Source organism: Falco biarmicus, chromosome 6 (genome assembly GCF_023638135.1).
Source record: "Falco biarmicus isolate bFalBia1 chromosome 6, bFalBia1.pri, whole genome shotgun sequence".
Classification (NCBI taxonomy): domain Eukaryota; kingdom Metazoa; phylum Chordata; class Aves; order Falconiformes; family Falconidae; genus Falco; species Falco biarmicus.
In genome coordinates this window covers 44562973-44586783 of record NC_079293.1, presented here as the reverse complement: position 1 = coordinate 44586783, position 23811 = coordinate 44562973, and the positions used below count along the sequence as shown (strand labels likewise).

Genomic DNA, 23811 nt, shown 5'->3' with positions numbered 1-23811 from the left:
CCACCTCTCAAGCCCATCAAGGTCCCTCTGGATGGCATGGTTTACCTTCAACATGTTGACTGCACCACACAGCTTGGTGTCATCAGCAAACTTGCTGAGGGTGCGCTCAATCCCACTGTCCATGTCACCGCCAAAGACATTAAACAGCACCAGTCCCAATACTGATCCCTGAGGAACGCCACTCATCACTGGTCACCACTTGGACATTGAGCCATTGACTGCAAATCTTTGAGTGTGTCCATCCAGCCAAGTCCTTATCCACTGAGTGGTCCACCCATCAAACCCACGTCTCTCCAATTTAGAGACAAGGATTATCATACAAGCACTAGCAAAGTGCTGTCCTCACAGAGTCACTTTTCTGGCTGTAACTGCATTTTAGCAGATGTCCAGCTCAATATTACCAGTGATATACCCATTATGGGCCTGAAAATCCACTATATCTACTCCAGCCTCTGCTTTTCCTCAGTCAAAAAACCACATGTTGCACAGGAATAGGCCAAATGCTAGGAAATGTGGGCAACTCCCATGCTGTTCACAAACATTAATGTCCAAACCCAAGCATATTCTCCATTACAAAAACAGAGGCAAAATTCCAAATGCAAAAAGCGGTTATCGTGGTTAGGGACAACTAACAATCCTTAATAGCACTACCACTTGGAAAAATACTCTGTGTTCGGCTCCATCTGCAGCTACTGTTTTGTTACAAGATATGCTGCTCTCCCAAACAATTTTACTGTGGTTTTTTAAAAATTCAACTCCAGAGCAGGATATCTAGACTGAAACGACCATGGTCTGATAGGAAAGGTTGGAGAGTTGATTAGAAAGTACAATATACAATCAAGATATCAACACTTGCTCCCAAACAACTTCAAATCATTTCAAAGTGTACAGAAGCAGCAATAAACAGTTCATATTTCTGTCTTCCAGTGGACATGCTACAAAGGGCAATCTGGGTGAGCTGGCACTAAGTACATGTTCCTGGCAAATTTCTGCCAGCTCAGGCACTTCTTTGTTATTACACTGTTCATCCTGATGCAGCCTCTCTGCGCAGCTTTTAGAGGATACTTCGACCCCTGGGGTGACCTGTTCTTTCTCTTTGAGCATTCAGTAAAAGCAGCTCCAAACCTAATTTTAGCCTTCCACATTTCTATGATGTGCTATTTATCACTCATACTGCATTTCAGAGGAAGACATCAGAACTGCCAGCCAAAAAAAATCAAACTGCAGTCTCCCAGCTACATTACAGCTGCCGATTGCCTAATCTTTCATGACTATAAAATCTGAAGATGTATGCCAATACTTTCTGCTTTATGAATTTTTTTCTGCACATGGGATCTGTAGCTTTGAAATAGCTGTCAACAGAGAATCTCTCCCCATCCCCTTATTCCTCATTTACACCTGATCTCAGTGCAGGAGTTGAGTTTATCCTATGCTACCTCCTTCTCATAATCCAGTAACTTTCACTCCAGCAAAGCTCTGGAAATTTGCACTAGCACTACACGCGTATCAGCTCTGCTCCATTCTAGGACTTTGCTGAAGACAGGGAGAAGACCATCAGGGTGGGGAAGAGCATAAGTACTTCCCACCTCCAGCTCTGGCACAACCCCAGTGATGGGAAGAGAGGGTATATAGACAGCACTGTCCCTCCTAACCCCTGGATAGCGGACCATATATAACAGAATAAAGCCAGGCTAGACTAACAGCCCAATAATATCAATGCATAGTAATTTGGAGGCTGCATATATTTGTTATCTGGTGCACGTATTTTGCCATCATAGCACATCTAGGATATGCTATGAAGCTGGCATTTCCCCCAGCATTACTCCTCATTTACTACTCCAAAACCTCTGCCAATGTACTACCTTTCCTCAAGCTTTAAAGAGAGGAAAAACATCACAACAGAGTCACTCTTCTGTTCTTTCACATTAATACTTTTGCAGTCACTTTGGCAGCTCTGCTGTTTAAACCAACTCCTGTTTCTACAGCAGATTACAAACAGGCACACTATATCACATTGAAAAATGCATTCTAGTCAACATGGCCATTCCTCACTCCCCATGTACCCAGGTCAAACCTGCCTACTTACTGATGAGAGCAAGTCTCAGCTGCAGTCAGCACTGTTTGGATGCTGTTGTGAAACTGAGCTAATACCTATAGTCTCATACATTATGAGAAGAATGGCTATCTGATGTCCAGAAACCGTATTATAGTGGCGACGGATGTAGCAAAAATTGAGTACTAATTTAATTTTCAATTGTAATATTTTCTCTCTGACCTGAAAGTTGAAGAAGTTATCACTGGACTATTAGAGCAAGCAAACTCAGTATGAGAACCACTGAAGAGCAATCTCCAGGATGTCTTTTCACACAGCCACTTTCTCTGACTTTCTCTCAAGCAGAATGAGCTAGTGAATCACTCGCTGGTCTGTCTTGGGTTAGCTCCCATCTATTTAAACCAGCGTGAAGCTCTGCACCTTTGATGTGAGTTAATTAAGCTCACATGGCTTTCCCCAGCCCAGCTTCTGCAGCTTCAGAAGTGAAGGCAGCCAAATTAGGCCCATCTGTCCTAATGGAAGGGAGTCCTCTCCCATCACAAGGCACACTTCATTACCCAGCACAGGAGCTGCCTTCCAAGAGCACCAGGAAAGGGGGTTTCATTGCTGCCAACATGAGGCACGCCGAGTGTGAAGGTTTTCATGAGAACCACGATTCTGTGCCATCAGCTTCTCTGCACAGAAGCCTCAAGGGTCTCTCTACAGAGGGATTTCCTGCAAAAAAATCTTTTGTTTAACACTTTGAACTTCTTGGCAGCAACGTCTCTGCAAAATATATTTGACTTTTTTTTTTTTTTTCATTTTAAAAATAAAGGAACTAGCAAACATCAGCGGGGCAAAGGAGATGACTCTGTCTTGATCCTGCAGCCACTCATTGTGTAACTGAAGTTTGTAGTCTGTACAAATTCTGGAAGCCTCTCAGTTGCTATATTGGAATCCCAAGAAAGTAAGTAGCCTTAAGTAATCCACATCATCAAGCACAGCTGCTAGAGAAAGGATGGAGACCACTCCCTGTTGCTAATCAGCACTAGGATCTGGGGAAGCAAAGGTAGAAGACACAATTACACAACTTCAGCTCTGAAATTTGTCTTAAAGGATTTGATCTTGCAGAGGAACTGCAGAACTGTGATCTGATCCCACGCTGGCTCTGCCACAGTGCTGTGCTGAGGCACAATAGAGGCATTAGCCACACTTTGGTTTTGAGTTCCTGTATGTATTATACAAAAGTTACCACCACAGCAAAACTGTAAGTGACAAAAAAAAAAAATAATTCCTTCAGTAATCTGCTTTCTGTGAGACAAGACTTGAAGTCTGTATGTAAGAAGATACAACACTGCTGGGAAACACAAACTTAACACTGAAGACCTAACAAAGCAGACCTAGAAGATTTTTTCCTCTGTCACTGATTATCTTTATGAAATGTTATGAAAACTAACAAAGAAGTTTACAACGAAAAAATCACAGCAATCAGAATACATACCTTAAGTAGTGACAAACACTTACTAATGTTACAGGACAGTAAGGAAACTGCCCAACAAGTGAAAACTCATGATGTTTTTGTCACAGGCCTCCTAAGAGGTTCCTTCTTAAATCCGACAAAAATGAGGTATGGTGATGACTTGCATGCAGATTAGTCTCAGCTAAAGTGGGACTCCCCAGGGAATCCTATGCAACTGTATGGGTGAAAAGCTGGCTAGCTGGCATTTAAGAGTAGTGTTTTATGTACCATACTTGGAGACCAGTTACAAGCAGAGCAGTGCAGGGACCTATCCTGTTAGATACCTGAGCAGGAAATAAAGGGCACCCTCATCGAGGTAATGGACGATATACTTGAGGGCAGGGATGCCGTTTAGAGTGGCCTGGCAGAACTTCATGAAATTCAACCCAGATGAATGCAAAGTCCTGCTCCTGAGGAGGAGCAAGCCCGTGTATGAGGCAGAGGCTGGGGACTGACCACCTGGGCCAGCCTGCTTTGAAGAAAAGGCCTGGGGGACGGTAGGTTTAGCACAAGCCAGCAGCATGCCCAGGCAGCAATGACAGCCAGCAGCACCCCACACCCTGTCAAAAGCAGCGTAGCCAGGAGAATGAAGAAAACAATTCTTCCCCTTTCCCTGGTCCCTGTCAGGCCATTCTTGCACCACCACCTCTGGCCCTGCAGACCTGTGTGCTAGGTAGGCATTGATAAACTTGTGTAAGGCCAGGGGAGGGCCACCAAGGGGCTCAAAGACTTGAGCCCTTGGTTCTGCAAGAAGAGATGGGAGATTCAGCTTGGAGAAAAGACTTCAAGAAGAGCTACTGGCAGCCTGCTGGTACCTATGGCAAGGTTATGATAAAGATGAAGCTTGGTTCTTCACAGTGGTGCATGGCATGAGAATGACAGACAAGTATAAATTGCCATGGGGGGTATCACATACAGTATCAGGAAAAAGGTTCACTAAGAAGACAGTGAAGCAGTACGACAGGTTGCTCAGAGAGGCTGCAAAGCCTCCATCCTTGGAGGTCTTCAAATCTGATCAGATAAAGCCCAGAGCAAGCTGGTTTGAATTCAGTGTTGACACTGCTTTGAGCCAAAGGTTGGATTAGAGACCTCCTGAGGTCCCTTCCAGCCTGAAGGACTCAACGTCTCCTGCTACAGGTTCTGTAATGTGTAATAATGGAAAAAGGTTCTGAAACTGAAGATTACCTACATGCAGGGGCCTGGAACCTGTATTTGCACCTTCAACTTCTAAGAAGCATACTTTAACAGTTTGTACAGTGCAACTGAAAACCAGCACACAGTTCCATTGTGCTCATGCTGGGAGCACCTCGGAGCAAGAAAACAATGCTTTCATCAGATACTATCTTGCCTCCAAGAGTTGAGGTTTGCAAGCAAATGTGGACAAGCAAAAAGTACTCTAATTAAAGAACTAAGAAATGCAGACTCCAAGGCTTAATGAATCATAACAAATACCTAGAAAAAAAATTAACCCTGCCAATTTCCAAGTGTTTAATTGAGTTGGCTGAAATGTTTGTGTGCATGAACACAATCACATATAGTTATTTCCCTGGGTAGAACTCTTAAAGCTGAAATACTGATTCTTCATCTGGGGCACGAATGGCAGTTATTTGTTAATAAAGTCATAATTTGTCTACATACCATATCAAGGTCTTGGGAAACCCTCCGCTTGCGCAGCTCTTCCATCCTCTCACACACATCCGTGAAGCAGGTGTTATAGTAGTCTGCATACTGCTGTGCCAGGTCATCAATATTTCCCAGTGACCCATCCTATGGTGAAGACAAAGGAAGAAGAGGTTAATCGCATTTAAAATTACAATTTAAAGCTAACACCACAACTCTGAGGGAGACCACTTTCCTGCAGCGTATCCAATGCACAGCTCTTGGGCCACCCTCTCAACCCCTAGCCCCAAGCACGGGTAACACCCAAGAACAGCTGGGAACGGCAGTACCACAGTAGCTCATCAGAAACAGGTGGGACCCTGCTAATTCCTACAGAGAGAGAAGGTAGGGACAGCAACGCACAGCAGTGGAACAATATATCCCCAAGCACTATCTGCTTCAATTCCCTCCCACCCACATGTATTCATATTCCATCTGGTTCTCCCAAGCAGCTGCCCACTCATCCAATAACCAGTCATTATGTACGTTTCACTAACCTTATTTACTTGGGAGTAGCCCTGCTTTCCTTGACAATGACTAACAGCAATTTAAAACATTAAACTTCTTGCTTATAAGCACAATCAGCCAGACTGCAAACAATTCCAGCCAAATGACTTTAACAGGCGAGTTTATGCCACCCACAAAGACATTCTGCCAGTTGGTCTTGCAAGACATACTGGAGGCAGAAACATGGCTTGCTCAGTCCCAAATGTCTGCTTTGCTAGGCAGGATTGCTATCCTGTTAATAAAATAGCTATCTACAGCCAGGAATGTAATTGTAATCATCTGTTAATTACAGTCAAAATTTATACTTTTTAAATTATAGATAAATAAGGAAAAAGAACTCAAACCAAAACCAGGCTGGATGTTAAGTGGCATGAGATATCCTTCCAAGCTTCAGATATGTATGCCATAGGGGGCTGGGCGAGGGGGTGGGCAAGGTGAATTACTAAATTTTTGGTATTAGATGCACACGGGTTTTTTGACCTATATTAAAATAGGTCCAAAAGATTGGATGGAGTCACTTTGTTTCTTAGTCTAATTTATGAAAGGACATAGATGTTATTGTATACATTCCTTAAAAGGTAACAATGTACACTTTGTGCATATTCTGAGAGAAAACAAGAATACACTGCAGAGTGTTATTTCCTTGTTGCTGTTAACAGACATAACAGAAATAAAATCTTATCTTGAATATCAAGAAAAAACTAAGCAATTGAGAAATCATTTTACAATAATTATGCTAAGAATATACATAAATTGCAATGTGAAGTTTTAGCATATGAGCTAGAAGGAAATCTTTTAATTAAAAACCACACCTTACTGAAGCTGTTGCCATTTGGAAATAAGTATTTGGTCCTGGCTCTCAGGTTCTTCACTATGCTGAAGAAGCAGATCTGTTCTATGAAGTATCACTTCCAGAGAATTTGAAAAATATCCCAGTTTAAATCAAAATGAAAGCCTATTAAACCTCAGACTCTGTGAAACACACCGTCTACTTTTTAAAAGTGCAATTCTACGTGTACAACAGGTACCTCAAATTCCCCAGGAAGTATTGTAGAGCTCATGTTCCCAAACTTCAGAACAGTTCGCAGTTTCTTAAAACTACTGTATATGCTATGGGTGGAAAATGGCTTACGTGTCACTTGTTGGAGCAGCAGAAGCAAATCCACTACACTAAATATATATCTATAAACACACACTCCTTTATACATACCTACGTATTTTTTACTGTATTTCCTATCTCTCAACCTGTCAAAGATCTCAAACGGGAGATGTTTCAAATGTTAGAAGGCCAGGTTCCTTAGTGCAAATACACTTCTCTGAAGCTCAGACTTTCCAGAGCTTTGGACAAATGACTTTCCACACTGCTAAGCAAGTGTATAGTTTACGAGGACAAAACAGCGGCATCTTTGAGAGCACAACAGTGCTACCCTGCCTTTCTACTGGAGCAGCAGCACTACCAGCTCAGCAGGCAGCAAGCATACACATTCCTCCAGCCACCTCCTTGCCATCCATCACTTCCCAACAAGCTGGGGAAGAAACTTTGACACTGTGCCACAAGGTCCACACATCTGCCCGTGCAACTGGATACTCCTCTGGTGTCTGGGGGCATGCTTGCTCATCCCATGCACACAACAAGCTGCTTTCACAAGGTTTGTGCACTCAGTAGGGATAACTAGTGCTGCAGTGCTGGGAAGAAAAAAGAACACCAAACAGAAAAGAACACCCCAAAACCTAACCTTCCCTTGCTTGCTTTTGCAGACAATAAGAAAACCTGTATGATTTCCAAAGAGCTGACATGACATCTGAATCCCGGCCTCTCCGTCATAACAAACATCCCTCTCAAAGGGTTACAAAAATTTCCACTTTGGCGTATCTTCCCCAGCTGGAGTCTGTTTATGCCTTGATAAGCTTTGCCAGTTAAGAATACAGAAGCTGGAAACAATAATGATAAGGGCGGCAATCATTTTATTAGAACAATATGAAATCTGCATATTTACTTCATCAGTCCATTTCCTCTCTCAATATCAGAAACCATTATATTTCATACATTAAACCTGCTTGGAAATGGGCATAACTTGTGAAGGTAAAGTCACGACTGAAACCGAGTGATATACTCCAAATCCAAACACATCATATGAACTTCAGCTTAGCTGAGAGCCAGGTGGAGCTGAGGTGGGGATCGCAGCACGCTCCAGCACTCCTCCACACACAGACACCTCCTCAGGTCCACGGTCACAGACTGCTCTCAGGATAGCGATGGCACTGCACAATGGACCAAACAAAGCCGAACATGCACCCATTTTCCACTTAAGTTGGCATGCAGTTCACTCTGCTTTTTCAAAAGGTGGTCTCTACAAGGCTGAAGGCTGTTGACTGCCCCTTGAGCAAAATCGGCTCAGTTGCAGCACCCCAATTACAGCCCACAGACCACGGGTGGCCCCACCACCGGCGAGCACGTGGCTGCAGAGAAAGGCCTGTTCACAAGCGACCCAGTCCGCCATCGCTGCCGTGGCCAGCCAGGCCGAGCTGCAGGCACCAGCCTGCCTGCCTGCCTGCGGAGCGACCGATGTCGGCGCTTGGGATTCACGTTAGGGGCCATGCTCCAAATACACCTCATACCAGCCCTCCGGGGAAGACTAGTCCTGCACGAAAGTAAGCTTAAATGTCCAAAAAAAAAAAAGATGGAGGAACAGAGAAACGACAAGATACTTGAGATGAGAACTGAAAACTGAAATAGATACTCATTGCAACCCTGCCGTACACTTTTGCTGGGTTACAGGCCGAGGGTGGCTAGCTTTACGAGTTAGCCACTCCACAAAAGCAGTACGCAACCTTCTAACCAGGTGTGGGCAGCTTTGGGGGTTTGAAGCCTCTAGCTTTGACAAATGACAACAAAAATACAAACATTTGCATTTACATCTCAGCTTGCCAGTAAGTTGTCATGGAAGATGCCAGTTGAATCATTTCTCTCTGTGGCAAAGGGATTCTTTTACGAGTTTATGTATGCGGGTATCCAGAAAGCATTGCTTTTATAGAAATATACACAAACCAACCCAAGCTAAAGACAGCAAGCACTTCACACCCCACAGCATCCACTCATGTTACATGTAAGGAAATGACAACCTAACTTAACAAAGGACTATATATCTTTTATTACCTCAAATTTTATCCCTACTTAGTTCTCTCCATACTCCTCCTTTATTCTTCAAGTACATTAAGAACATGGCAAAACAAAAAGAAAAAAAAAAAGGCGGAGATGCTTCATCTTCTACTGCACTTATAATGGCCGAGTCGACCTACTTTAGACCTCATCAAACCACAAGTACAACTAACTAGAAGATGACTTTTGAATTATGGCATTTTGTCTGTTCATTAAATTGACCCCTCCAGCTTCTCCAAACAGTTCTAAACTGTCTCACAGAAAATCACCACCAGCGTGCTTTGTATTTCTACTTTGTTTTCAAGTTATTTTTAAAATATTCATATGCAAAACACCAGCTCCAACTTGAGAAGTCATTCATTGCCTTAAAAGACAGTCAAAGGAATTGTTCAAAATGTTTTTTTTAAAATCCCTAGCATTATTAAATAGAACAATAGAAGCATTCATAACTAATAATACTTTGAAAATATTTCACTCTGATACATAAAGAGTAAGAGCCAACGTCAGTTTTCGTAAGTTTCTTTTACCTTCTTGCTTTCAGATGCAAACCAAAACCTATGGGATTTTTAAGGTAATAGAAATAACAGTCTAGACCCATCAGTTTGTTCATTCATCATATTCTTTATTAATAGCCCTACACCACGGGTTTGCACCGTGGGTTTGATTCCAATACTAGTACAACAGGTTCCAAACAAACGTGAACTGCCATTTTAATTTAACAGGTAGGGAAAACCATACAGTTATTTGATACCAAAAATAATAAGCCAATGCAATTTATAATAAGCCTTTGGTTATGTGCCACCGTGTCCCATATTTGAAACAGCTTATGTGAGTACAAAAAAAAAAAAAAAAAGACATAGCTTTCAAATTTATTCTTATTGATATATCTGTAATTCAGTGCTCTTAACTACTTTAGGTCAGCAATATTTTTAAAATGAAATAATAAACTCATAATAAACCTCTTTCTCATTTTGTTACAAATGTAAGTCAAGCAAAGCCCTACCATGAAGACTGCTTTGCACCAGTTGTGTTTATTGCCACACAAACTGCAATGTTCCAGCTATATAATCCCACAGATCTTCTGTGCTGGAAAAAATTTGTAAGCAACACAAATACTGAGCAGAAATACCATTCCTGAAATGCTTTAATTTATTCATTAAAAGTTACAACATGTTTCTCCAAAGATTTCACTACTGCCTGAGATTTTCCATAAAATAGTCTGATAGCCAGGAAAATAAAGAACCCACTAGTTTTAAAGGGTTAAACATAAAATGAAGATTTAATGAAATATTGTAATGAATACAGAAGTTATCTCAGATTTCTATTTTCAGTTGTCAAGTATGTTCCTAAATTTCCATCTTATAATGTATGCATGCAACATTTTTTGGCATCATAAAACACAGGGCAAATGATTAATTGCCCTGGAATTCCCAGAGAATTAGTTCTGATATGCATGTGAAAACCAAAGGAATCCATTGGGATTCCTGTTAATGGAGTGACTACAAAGAAAAGTTGGAACGATTTGACACTTATTATAAGGTTAGGATTTATCGGTCACTGCACATCAGTTAGTTTAACGCATTGGCAGAATCCTTTGTATCATCTTAAAGTGTAAAGGAAAAAGTTGTTTTGTCAGACAGCTCTGCTGGCAATAAAATTAAGTGAAAATACATTCATAGTTTACTAATAGTAATAAAATAAAAACACTATTACCTAAGGAGGAATAATGGACTTTGCTACATAACATACACATCTCATGAACCCGCATACAAACCTCAATACTAGGCGCTGGCACAGCATACATACTTTCAGCAAAAATTTCCATGCAGAATAAAAGTTTTAGAAAAATCTACCAGAAATACAAGTATTTGAGTTTGTAATTTTCTATCTCAGTTTCCAAAAAAATGTATTACAAAGCTGCACATGCCAGCATATCCTCCTCCTATTCCAGCAGATGTTAGGAACGTCAGAAAAGAGGTCTTGATTATCAGATACGCGTGTTCCCTCTCCAAGCCACTGGGTGGAATTTATGTAACTGCATGAATCTCAAGAATGTACAAAAGATGTGCATGCTACAAGCCTGTTTGGTCAGCAAGACAGATGGACCTCCATCTGCACATGGCAATGCAGATTACAGCACACAACAGAACTATACAAGTTCATAACTCAAAACCACCCCAGCTATGGCCATGGCACGTGCATAAACCAGGAGGAAAAAAAATAATCTGATTTTTTCCTATTAAAGTATAAATATATGTGGAAAGGGCATAGCCAAAGAGAAGATACTCTTCCACAACACTTCGCAGTCATGCCCTGGCAAAGACATGGTTTTGACCTTTGCAGCCCAAGATGAGAAAAATACATTTCCATGCCTGAAACACAGGACTACTGTGTGGAGAGTCACTGTAAACATTAGCAGCTTATTTCTGGCAGCTGGATCTTAACAGGGACGCCTACCAAAAATCTGTGGAACACAACCCTGCATTTCAATAATACCTTTGGTTTGGATAGCTGTAAGAAGTACATAAATGAAAGCCAGAACCTGGGCCAGAGCAAACAGACTTGTTTGGGGAGGGGAGAGGAATAAGAGAGAGGAGGGACCAAAAAAGTGGCGAAATGGGAACATCTGCTGAAGGGAAAGATGTTTGTGCCTAATAAACACGCTGTTTAAACATCCTACAAGATGTCTGAAGTTAACCAGAACTAGCTTACCTAGAAAGCAAGGGATGCTCAAATTTTCATGGGACAACTTTGACTAAGATGCAAGTCCTAATGCAGGCTCGTAAAACCTCAAGAAACTTGCACCCTAGGCAACCTTGGACTGGCAGTGTACCTCCCTGCGCTGCAAAATATACTAATATATGAATTCAGGCGACAGGCAATTAATCTAAGATAGGCACTGTATTTCGTGTTCGTCCACAGTTCTTTCTAAGGAGGCAGACTTAAATCAGATTCCAAAACTTTTTCAAAACAGAGTTAAACCTGCATGCACCTCTCTAGCTAGGGCTTGCATCTCAGTTTGCTAGAGTAATACAGACTCACACGATGAGGACAGGCATCTGTAGGAAAACCTGCAGAGTTTCATGATAATTGGATCCGTTACACATTTCTGACCCTCTCACCTGTCCTTTGCTAGCAATGTATTTCTGCCGATAAGGCTGATGTTTTGCCTTCTGGCTTAGCTCCAAATGGTTGCCATTAAGAATGAACCCAAGAAGCTGCTAGAGAAACCCTCCCTTCTCTTCCTAGGGCTTGGAAAGAACAATCTTCCATTCAGCAGAACTGACATTTCCACTATCCATGAAGTGACAGGTTCAAAGTCTGTCTTGACAGTCAGCGGGGTCAGAAATGTGAATGAGACAGAAGCACAAGGCCAGGCAGTCCAGCACTTGCCTTGATATTCAGGGGAAGGCATAAAATACTCTGTGTAGAAGTCATGACATTTTTATATTAGGAACAGCTATTTTAGAGGATGCTGAAGGGTTGTCATGGTTCCCTTGACCTCCCTCTAGCTGGACACTGTGAGAACAAAGAGAACATACAGATCAGACCGATTCAATAGAAGACTTTCCATTAATTTTTATGGCATCTGAGGATTGAGTCTTTAAGCTATGCGGCTTTGTAGACAGAGTTACAAAAATAGATCTAATAAAACTGTGTCAAGCTCTCTGCAGCGTGGTTAAAACAGTTCTAGATTCTGTACAATAAGCAGAATGCACAATGGTACCGTTTGATATAACAGCTTCTGCAGCAGTTATTTGAAATAACTGATACAGCCCACTGAGTTCAGACCACAGTCACTCTAGACCCAGAAACTTTACATTAAACTACAAAGCTATGTAAGCTTTTCCTAACATACATGAAACCTTGCCCTACCTTTACATCAAAACTAACCCCCTTTTCAAAATTCTGCAATTAGTGTTCCCTTCACCATCAGCACCATAATCTTTTTGCCCTCACTTTTCACTGCAAAGCCCTGAAGTCTTTGTCAAGAAAGTATAACAAACCATCTCAGGAAAAGCATTCTGATGTACGTTTTCCTCTTTGTAAATTAAAATCAATTTGAAAGCACACTACTGGGATTTTTCTCTCTGGCATGCAACCAAGGAAGTCCTCTATGTAAAACTGAAAATATGTATGTGTGCATATATGTATAAGCATGCTAACAAAAAAGTTGTATCTATGCAAATGGACATTCCATCATACTTAAAAAGTAGGTGTTTATCACAAGTAGAACCAGCTCTTTCACATGTTCATTATCTTGACAGACAACATTACATGCAAATGTTATTCAGGAAAAGTTAGTTAGTTCAAAGCACACTTAATGTCCAGCTTCCCTAATAACAGTATATTATCTTCTATCCTCCTTTCCCCAAGGTGATCAAAATGTAACTGAGAACTCTGCTTTGATACCTGCCAGGGCACCACAATCCACCACGCTGGTCAGCAGTCAGGCACAGGTTATCACATTGCCAGATTGCAAAGCAGAGTAAGTTAACTCCTCCTTAAGCCATTCACAGCTGCACCTGATATCACCTCTCACGAGATTTCCTTCACTCTTGCTGCATCCTCTTTTTGCAGTATTTTCTGAGACTTTTTCTCAAATTGAGTGGAAATAGAGTCTTTTCATGCATACCAGCTGCAGTGGGCTTCTATCCTGACACTTGGAGCAGAAACAAATGGTAAACAGAAGAATGGCGAGAATTAAGAAATGAACATATATGTGATTAAAGCACCACTAAGGAGACAAAGATTAATTTCCTTTTTCAGAATTGGGAAGTTAAACATGAACCCACCCCATAACACATGCTAAAGACAAGAGTCTAATGAAATAGATAGGCAAAAGCCAGACATCTTAAGTATATGATGAAGTAAATCTTTACCTCAGTCAGCTGGCCGTATCAACTGCAATAGTGAAGGAGATCTCATTAAATTTGTATCTTTTCTTTATATTAGTAGTAAAACTTTAGTAGTAACACAGTATGACAAAAACAAATCTTCTGTGACATTTGGGTCTACATAACTGGGGTATAAGTAAATTATTAAAATCATAACCTGAAACAAACAAACAGAAAACATGTAAAGAAAAAAAAAAAAAGCCCAAACAACAATTTGGGTATTTAAGGACATAAACTGAAAAGACAACAGTATCTTAGGACAATTGTGTATGCTCAGCAAGTCTGGTTTACAGTATTTTCCAAGGTGTTAAATTTGCATGGCAGATTCAGAGAAAGCAAACTTTGGTCACGTTTATGTCCAAGTTTTATTACAAAAAGCATTCTTTTTGTCAATAATAAAAAAAAAAAAATTCTATTTTATACCAGTAATCACTAAGGGGCATTCCCTTACAGATGGACATACTGCTGAAACACAATAAAATGCACTAATCAAGTAAATGAACCACAAGACACTGAGACTTATCTAACAATGATTCCACTCCCTCAAACTTTGATTTCACTTTCAACTGGAGCGATAATATCAGAAACTACTGAAAATAAGGATTTCACTATGAACACACTCCTAGGAGTATGCTGAGAAATATTCAAAGGCAGATTTTATTTTAGGAATAGGAATTATTTTTCTACTGGTTTTGCAACTCTGCCTGTAAGTCAACCTCCATATATGAACAAATTCAGAATATTAATACCATCTACTGGTACACTAATATTCTGCTTCTACATGGGATTTTATTCCAACCTAATCCTTTTACCCTTTAAATGAAGCATCTTATCAACATCATAAAACAGCGAGGAAAGCACTGAACTTTGGATTTGTGAATCTCTATTGCATCAACACATGGCAGTGCAATCTTTATAGCACTCTATACCCTACGTATTTACTACTCCAGTTAATTCTTGCCTAAGACATTATACAGAATTTCCCAACAGGTATATGCATAAGGGACATAAAGATAATATTAAATAAAATGTCACCATGGCACCCAAGGGAAAACAATTGCTTGTTTAGTAAAATAGTTCTTTATCCAATTTGGTGGTCCTTAAATATTTTCTCCAAATAAAACACAGTAATTTTGGTTTAGCCTATGAAATGTTTATTTTTCCTTTTTTCCCTGACACTAAGAAGCTCTCACAAGCTCTAATTTCTTTGTGAAAGAAATGGTATTTCATTCTGCCTTGTTCTAGGTGCTGTATAAAACCCCAGGGACAGCGACAAGTGCCTACTCTGACCTTTGTTCCTCTCTACTCATATTCCTCCAAGCATCACAGCAGTAAAGAGAGACTTAACCATCTTTATCTTAAATTTTGCTATGCTTTTCACTGGGACAGTTTGGCACAAGCAAAACATACCTTGCCCAGAAAAAGGAAAGTTTACTCAAAAAAACCCACTTCCTCCTTCTCTATTCCCCCTAACCCTTCCCCTTGTTTCTTCTGTGTACCATTGTACACTCCCCACCCCTTTATTTGTAATTCACTAGGTTTTGAGGGGGGGTTTCCTGCCACCCTTTTCAAGAGCCAGGCCTGAGATGCTGAACAGGTCTCCTGCCTCGCCCTCCCTAAGGACCGCAGCTTCCCTGGCTCACTGAAACCCAGCAGTGCTGGTTTCGGGGATGCACCAATACAGGAGGACAGCCTTCTATGTCTTCCCTAATTTCTCAATGCCTTGGCAGCCAAATCCTGCACCAGATCTTCCCCCCAGCTACAATTACTGAAAAGCAGAGGAGAGAGCCCAGCCTTCTCCCGCTCTGCAGGGAAGCCAGCACCTGGGAAAGCCCAGCAGGGATGCAGTCACCCCAGGTTTCTTCTGGCTGGACGAGCCTATCACCTCATCTGCACTTTCACAGCAAGAGCTACGGGGCAGCACTGCACCTTTATTCATGCAGCATCAAGCTCAGAGATGAGCATCTCAATGCTTAGAAATGCTACTATGCTATTATGAAGTTGAGTGTGACAGTAAGCACAACTACTTATTCCTTCATGTGCCATTTAAGAGGATTACTTCCAAAAGACAGGCACCCTCCTGCTGTCTATGTGCAGGTTTTGGAAAGGGGGAAAGAGAACGTTAAAGAGTATCTGCCTTCACCCCAAAATCCAGTTTTACAAAGTGTGAAAAAATACTGTTCTGCACATCAAGGCAGAATAGGGTCTCTCCTCTTGTTTTTTTCACTACGCTCTGGAGTAGACATGGAAATCGGTTACCCTAGTTGCTGCGCCCAGTGGTACAGGGTACTGTGTGCCTCAGAGAAGTAGCCCTTGATTCACCGCTGCAAGTGCGGAGGGCAGCCCAGCCGTCAGCTGTGGAAAACCAGAATGCTGACATTTAAACTGCTTTCTCAAAGTGCTATTTTTCTATTTTTTCCTGCTAGAAATTCAGCAGCTTGCAGCCTGGAGGATACATACCCAACACTTCTGCACACCCAGAGACTAACCTTGCCTTCACTCCTACCGCTTCCTGACGGGCCATCTTTTACCGGGAAAGGAAACAACCGTAATTGAGCATGGCAGCAATCCATGTCTTCCCATGTAATCTTAGCAGCAGAAGAAATGGTTTCCTGTAGCTGCCGTAAGCAAGCAGCACCCTTGGTCCCCCCTCACAGATGCCCCCCCATCCCGCCTGCCTGTGCTCCCCCTGCAAACCCTCACTTCCGTGGGGACCGGGTGCCCACTGCCGGCACAGGCACAGAGGAGTTCCCACCCTTTGGTGGCATTAATAAGCTGGCTGAAATAGACACCCTGCATTCATACGAATAACATAAAACCAGAAAGACTGACTCTGCCCTGAGGCCCTTCAGTGAAGCCTCATCTTTTGACTCTAGCAGAGGTATGACACTGTTAACACACTCAACCACTGTAGGTAGCATAACTATGAACTAAATATAAAGCTGCTCATGCAAAACTTCGTGGTGCTGGGCTCTGGTTTTTTATTGCCCTAACTAAGCATCTTGCAGTCTCTTTAGAGAGTGTTTTACTTAAGAGCAGTGATGCACAGTTATCAGGGGGTTTCAGTTCATTTAATTAAGTTGAATACAATTACACTCCAGTGGGTCTTAAAAATGCAAGAATCCATTTAAATAATATTTAGATGCGTATCTTTTAACTACCACAGATTGCACAGGGCTTCATGTTTATATCAATTAGGGTTATCAACCTAGCAATAAGAACTCTATCTCTTGCCAGCTTATAATCCTTTCTGCTCTGGGATCTCTTATTTTATTTGTTCATTTCCCTTTACCTGTGTACAGCGAAGATGGGCCTTTTGCGTTCCTGTGCACTCATACTGCTCCATCACTGCCAAAGCACTTGCTAATTAGACTAAACAGGCCTCTTAGCCAAATAAAAGAGAAATATTTCTGCTCGCCTACAGAGCAAATCCTACAGAGTGTGGGCTTGAATACTGTGCGGTTGCCATATCTCCCAGGTGTTTCAAGTACACATTTCTCCGAAGGGGCAACATGCACTTTATTACTTACAGGAGCTCCCCGATAAGCAGGATGCTATGTGCTTGCGCCCATGGCTGCAGTCAGCCTAGCGGCTCTGCCCACTGGTAACAGAGACAAGGAGATGGAATGAAGCTGCATCACAGGAAGTTCAGATAGGACATTAGGAAAAGGTTCTTCACTGAGAGGGTGGTCAGTCACTGGACTAGGCTCCCCAGAAAAGTGGTGACAGCACCACACCTGTCAGAGTTCAAGGAGCATCTGGACAATACTCTTAGTCATACAGTTCGGTTTTAGGTAGTCCTGCAAGGAGCACAGAGTTGGACTCTATCATTCTTATAGATCCCTTCTAACTTGAGGTATTCTATGATTCTATGTTGCTTTTACTGGAAACTGAATGTTTCAAGTCAAGTGTTGCACATCACAGAGATGCAACTCAAACTGAAGCATGAAACAATTTGAAGAGCCCCATGCAGCTAAAGAGATCATAAAAAGCAGAAGCTGGCAGAACTCCAGTGTCAGTAAGGCTCACAAAAAATTGTGTGTCTCTACAAAACCCAGTAGCTGGTTCTGATCAACCCAAAGCCCTGAACCACAGGTTGAAAGACAACAAACATAAATAAACTGTAGACTTGGAGAGTAAGCCAAGTTCTCACTTGAGCGTACGAACATAGCAACACGAACATCAAAAGGAGAGCATCTTGCTAACTAACCATTTGTCAGGAGAGTTGTCATGCCAAAGAAAAACACCTCACCTAGTTGTAAAAGTGACTGTAACGTGAGAAGAAAGACTCAGATGGAAGGAGTTTCCTCACAGATTCTGCTTTTGAGATGAAAGAAGAGACTACAGTCTCTGAGTACACCAAACCATGAACCCAGCAAGAGTGGCAGGACAACCTGTTTACCAGGATGCATCTGAAGCACCACAAAAACAGCAGGGAGCTCTCTGAGCAAAAGGAAGATGTTACACCACTTTTCGCAGTATGCACCATTATCAGTTTCAAATCAAAGGATGTATAGTAAATAAGCCGCCTCATGCATAAAGAATCAGGACTTAAAGGGAAACAAAGATTTTGCTGTGTAACTCTCTCAACAAAATGGTTAACTGTGTGTAACACATACATGTGGTGATCTCTTCAAAGCTTGAGAGGTATAACCCAAAATGTGAAGGTCGGTTCAGAATGAGCTACACGTGAACAGGGAGTCAGGGCATCAGACTGTCTCTAGCAAAACAGTAAATCACGCTGTCATCCTCAGCTTGTTTCAGCTAACCATCCCTCTACTACAAATTACCCATCTGAAGCATCTGCTGGCAATACCTGAATGGTATAATTTGATGTGACTCATATGCACATCAATAGTTACCCACCTATAGTCTGCACTTGGCTTTAAGCAAAAACAAAACAAGGTGCAACCAACTAGACATGAAGGCTTACTTTGCTCTCTGACATCCCTACTCAGTGCCTGAACTGAGTCCTGTCATTTCTGAACCAGGCTTAAATATCCATTATTTACTTCCCATGTGCTCCCTGCCCGTCCACACACGTTCAGCCACCTCACCTCCTCTGGGCCTCTCTGAAGCCAGCCTGCGTGCTGACCTTCCCCTGCCAAGGTCCCGGTGCGTGATCCAGCCGTTTCCTGCCATGAAGGCAGTAATTCTTCCTTTCACATGATCCTCCTAAATCCCTCTTTCTAGCAGCTGCAAGTTACCCTTCTCAGCTGGGACTCACTTTTCACTTTTCTAGCCACAGAAATACAGTTCTGGATACTGAGTCACTGCACCTCCATCCCTGGTCATCCTCTGTTTCCTCTTTATATGAGAGCTATTTTCCTAAGAGAGGTATGAGTCTCATAAACCTCATTGCTTGTTTGGGTTTTTTTTGTTTTGTTTTGTTTTTTTAAACTGTTCAAACCCACACAGCCACTGATCTACCTAGGAAAGGCAGAAGGGACAGAGAGGAGCTAACATACCTTTTTATTCCACTCCCCTCTCTTTTTTGTGGCAGTTTACAAAATAAATAACTATCTGTAAGCATTTTGCAGTAGTTGCAATTAGGTTTGGCAGATGAAAAATGAAAATTTGTACAATCTTTTGTATTCTAAGTACATTTGAGAGGAAGATTAAAAACCACAAGTAATTTGGCAAAGATTACTTGAAGAAAGTACTGTTTCATCAGAGAGAAAAAGCAACACTGAGAACATCCAACCTCTCTCCTTTCTTTCAGTTCTGGTAATTAGGAACTCAACCTCCACACTGACCAAACCCAATGAGACTCATCATGACTAGGCGTGTAACAAGGACATGCAGAAGCATCCCCTTCCCTTCTCATTTATGTATGAACACACACCATATGTGGAACTATTCTTCATGTCATGCCAGTATTTTGATTAAGTCCTTGACCTTATGTTCTGTATTAACTTCCTGAGCTCTGATAGCTATCATGCAAAGCTTAGGTTTTACAAAGCTCATCCATCTGCACGTATGTACTCACTCCCAGACACAAAATCTAAACAATACATTGCTGGATCTGGGTTGAGCAAGAAACAGCACACCTCCCTGAGCAGACATGTCCCAATTCCTCCTCAATTAAGTACACAACAGAACACAGCATCACAGTGGAGAGGGATGACACAGGATTAGACTCCATTTCATGCCTCATTGCAAAATGCTCAGAAATAAAGGTAACTGAAGAGGAAAACAGCATTTTTAAGGACTGACAACCATCTTGCACTACATATAACTGAGCAGTCTCCACTGATGAAACAAGAAATAAAAACAGACCTTTCCCCCAAACCTCTCCAAACAACGCACAGGACACAATGACAAAATAGAATATAACAAAAAATATGCATCTTTCAATTTTTATTTGTACAGTGCACAGCAAGCAAGGTGGGAACTTCCACATACAAGCTGGAACACTGACAGAGAAATGTGGATAATAAGAGACACCAGGAATTTGCCATTTTTCTCTAAAAGGAAAACACAACCTCAGAGAAACTTTAGAGAAGCATGCCATGTACAAACACAGAGAAAAATGTCCAAAGAATCTGCCATGTATGAAGAGTCAAAACATACCCTGCTAGCAGGAAATCTGCCTTTACTTAGCCTTTTCTCCAGTGAAACTAAAACAGACAGACCTAAGGAAACACATCCAGTGGGGAAAAAGAAAGATGCCTGCTATTGCAGCCACACCAGTGCTTCAGCTGCACAGGGACATCAGTGCCTGTGCACCTCCAATACGGTACCAGGAGCTACCTCTGCTGCCAACGTTTTTCAAGGGATATAAGCAGCCAGCACACAGCCTGTTCTTACTTCCATCAAAATCAGTGGCAAATTGCAAGTGATCTTAGGGAAAGCAGGCATACAAACACCTTCTTTGGTGGAGACCACCCACTGTGTTTGTTATGCTGAAAAAAAAACCCCTAAACATTTATATGTCAGAGATACAGTGAAAAGCAAATAACTGGTTTGAGCCTAATTACTCCTCAGTCTAACGCGAAGCATCACGTAAATCCAATGAAGAACAGACCAGAAACTGGCCAACGTGGCTTAGTGCCACAGGCACTAGCATCCCTGCTCATCAACTGCTGTATTTCATGGTCTCCCCAACGTGACAGTTGACTATGAGCTTTTGATTGCTTGCTCAACTAGCAATTTCCTCACCTTACCAGTTTTCTTGGTTTTGAAATACAGTACCTTTATTAGCCCTCTGATAAAATGTTGCATGTGGAAATCTGTTCTTCCCAACTTTTGTACGAGACATGACACATTCCCACAACACACTCTGAAGCATCAGGTTTTTGAAGCATAAACACAATAGTAATCTCAAAGATGGAAACTTGAAGACAGAAACCACAGCTGACATACAACATGCAGTCTGCCCCCAACTCTTCTGTTTTACAATGGTTATTTATGAATTCTAAGGTGGGAAAAGCCCAATAACGGAGTGGAAGTCACAACCTGCAAGTTCTAGTGCATATTATGTATGAATACAAACACATTTATGTATAAAACTGTTTTTTTCCTATTTTCACTCTCACAAACTATACGTTTCAGTTTAAATGCAAAGCATTTATCGTCAGCTTTCAGAACTACTGCATTAAGCTGGCCAACCACTGAAAGCTTCAAAAGTCACAAGTATTAAAAAAATACTCTGTATAACTGAAGGCTCCATTTAAGTCTATGCAGTGATATTGATAACAATATGAAATGTGTCTAACAGGGATGGTGAAAAGAAATGAGCCTCAATTTATCAGTAGCAAATAAGTATCTTCAATTTGCACTCTATCCCTAGAATTGTGCTAGAAATTTCTGGTGTGAATAACCCTTTTGGCTGAGTTGGAATATGCGGGAAGCTACTGCTGGATGACTGCAAGCACAAAATCCAAAGAGGATGAATGTGTTTCATAACTGTAACAGATAAACAGCGATAATAAACATAGACAGAACAGCAACATCCAAACATTCCCCAGCTCTAAGTGCATAAAACCCACAGATCCTACAGCAATGACGCATTTCTTCTAGAGGTATATACTATGGCACAAGGCAAGCAAAATACTTTAGAAGCCTAAAATGCCTTTTTCCTGAAGTGCAATGTAATGCTATGCAATCAGCCCTAGCACGTGTTTTTGCCCAAGGTCCACCTGTAGATATACGCTCCCTGAAAGAACTTTTCAACAGTGCTGGCATGGTGCAATGAGCTCTCATGATAAGTCCTCTCAAATCCATTTTTTCCTCCATCGAATCAGACTGGGGTTACGGTCGAGCAGAAAACAAGCTCTGAAAATCAGGGTCAGCTTGGTGCTGGCATTGAAAGGGCCAGGAGGCTCAACTCATCTGAACTTGTGAAAGAATGACAGAAGTCACTTTTTCCTTTCTTGTTGAAAACCTGTAGGCCACACACTGTTCCAGTATAAATAAACTTTGTGCCTTAGGCTCATGAAGCTTTTATGTAAACAAGGCAGAAATTAGACCCCTTTATCTTTTGTTCTTTTCTTCATCTTTTGTTTCCATTACACCCATCAGCACCACACAACACATCTTCAGTTGCAAGTGAGAGGGTTAGGAGCATCTCTCAGTCAAAAGACTGCTCATGTACTCTCAATTTAATATTGTAACAAGCACGGTACTGTTTTCACTACCATCTATTGACTCTCATCATGTTTGCTACAAAGCTTTTGAAGTATTTTATTATTGAACCAAATAATTGCCTAATCTCCTTTACACACACACTCCCACACATAGAGAATAATACTGAAGGTGGAGAACACTGTGATATAAAACTGTAGCATGCTGTTACCAAAGAGCAAAAAGCACTGTATATCATACAGCGACAATAATGAAACAGAAAAGGATATATTTATATTCCTGACAATGAAATTACTACGCTTGTAAGCTTCAGTGTGGGTGTTTACCCATGCACACAACAACCACCATATTTTTTTCCACCTGGTGGCCTGATCATGTAAACTGATCCCAATAGCATATCCCTGTGTCCATGCAGGGCCACAGGGAAGTCAAATCAGCAAAATCTAATGGGCTTGTAGCAGAGCAGACCTACAATAATGCTCCAACCACATCGCACTAAGATCACGACACAGCTATTAGGAACCAGTTCTCCAATTTATCATATGACCTTGCATAAAAAAGCCTGAAAGCATGATTTATAAATCATTGTTTTATTATTCTCTCAAGCTCATCCATTTAATTTTCCTGCCTAAAACTGTCTTCCAGATAGGTTATACAATCCCCACTCTCAATTTCAAACTCTTCATAGGAAATGTGCCTCTAAAACTAGCTCAAAAATGCTTATCCAGGTATCACTGAAACTTAAACCAGTAAGTATTTAATTATACTAATCTTAGTTCAAATAAAAATGGTACATTGTAACTTTGTGTTCCAAAACACGGCAGTAGACAAGAAAGGTTTGCTATTACCTTAAGCAAGGAAAAATGTTGCCCTCACCTCAAGAGGATCAAAGCAGAGCCGGCACGCCCACACCTGACCCACACCACAGCTACTGTGGTGGGGACTGCACCTGTTATTTTTAGAGTAGTTATTTTCCATAATGGAAATCTCTGTTGTGAACTCCTGGGTTCAAATGTGTTTCAGTGAAGCGTGTTCTAATCTTTTCTTCCCAAGGGGACAGTTAAGTCTCTCAATGACAGTGAGAAATAAAAGCCCTTCATACCTCTTCATCTAATCACACAACACGTGTCTATGTACTACTTTTTTTTTATTGAGCAAATTGAGAATATGCTTTTATAGTAGAAACTTAACTTTTACAGACTTGCATATATTAAACCCAGTTCCTCCTCCTTGTTCATTTCCTCATGAAAAATCTCGAACTAAATTCTTGCAAAGCCACCTCAGCATTCCCAAAGTCACAACAACTATCTTCCTCTTCCTCCCACTGCCAGTAATGGCAACAGACAAAGCAGCAGGTTCATTAATCACCGTCTACATCATGTAATTGCAAAGAGGAAAATTATTAGCAGCACTTTATATTAAAACAGGTATTGTGACAAACCACTTTGCA

General features: G+C 41.4%; 1 protein-coding gene across 6 annotated transcripts in view; it reads right to left on the bottom strand.

Annotated features, from left to right (window-relative positions):
* Positions 1-23811, bottom strand: part of LOC130151160 (SAM and SH3 domain-containing protein 1-like) — a 569478-nt gene that overhangs the window by 96605 nt on the left and 449062 nt on the right. For all 6 annotated transcript variants that reach the window (XM_056342993.1, XM_056342991.1, XM_056342992.1 and 3 more), the window contains one exon: positions 5190-5318. In XM_056342993.1, the coding sequence (XP_056198968.1) occupies positions 5190-5318 (129 nt within the window). The remainder of the gene's footprint in view (positions 1-5189; positions 5319-23811) is intronic.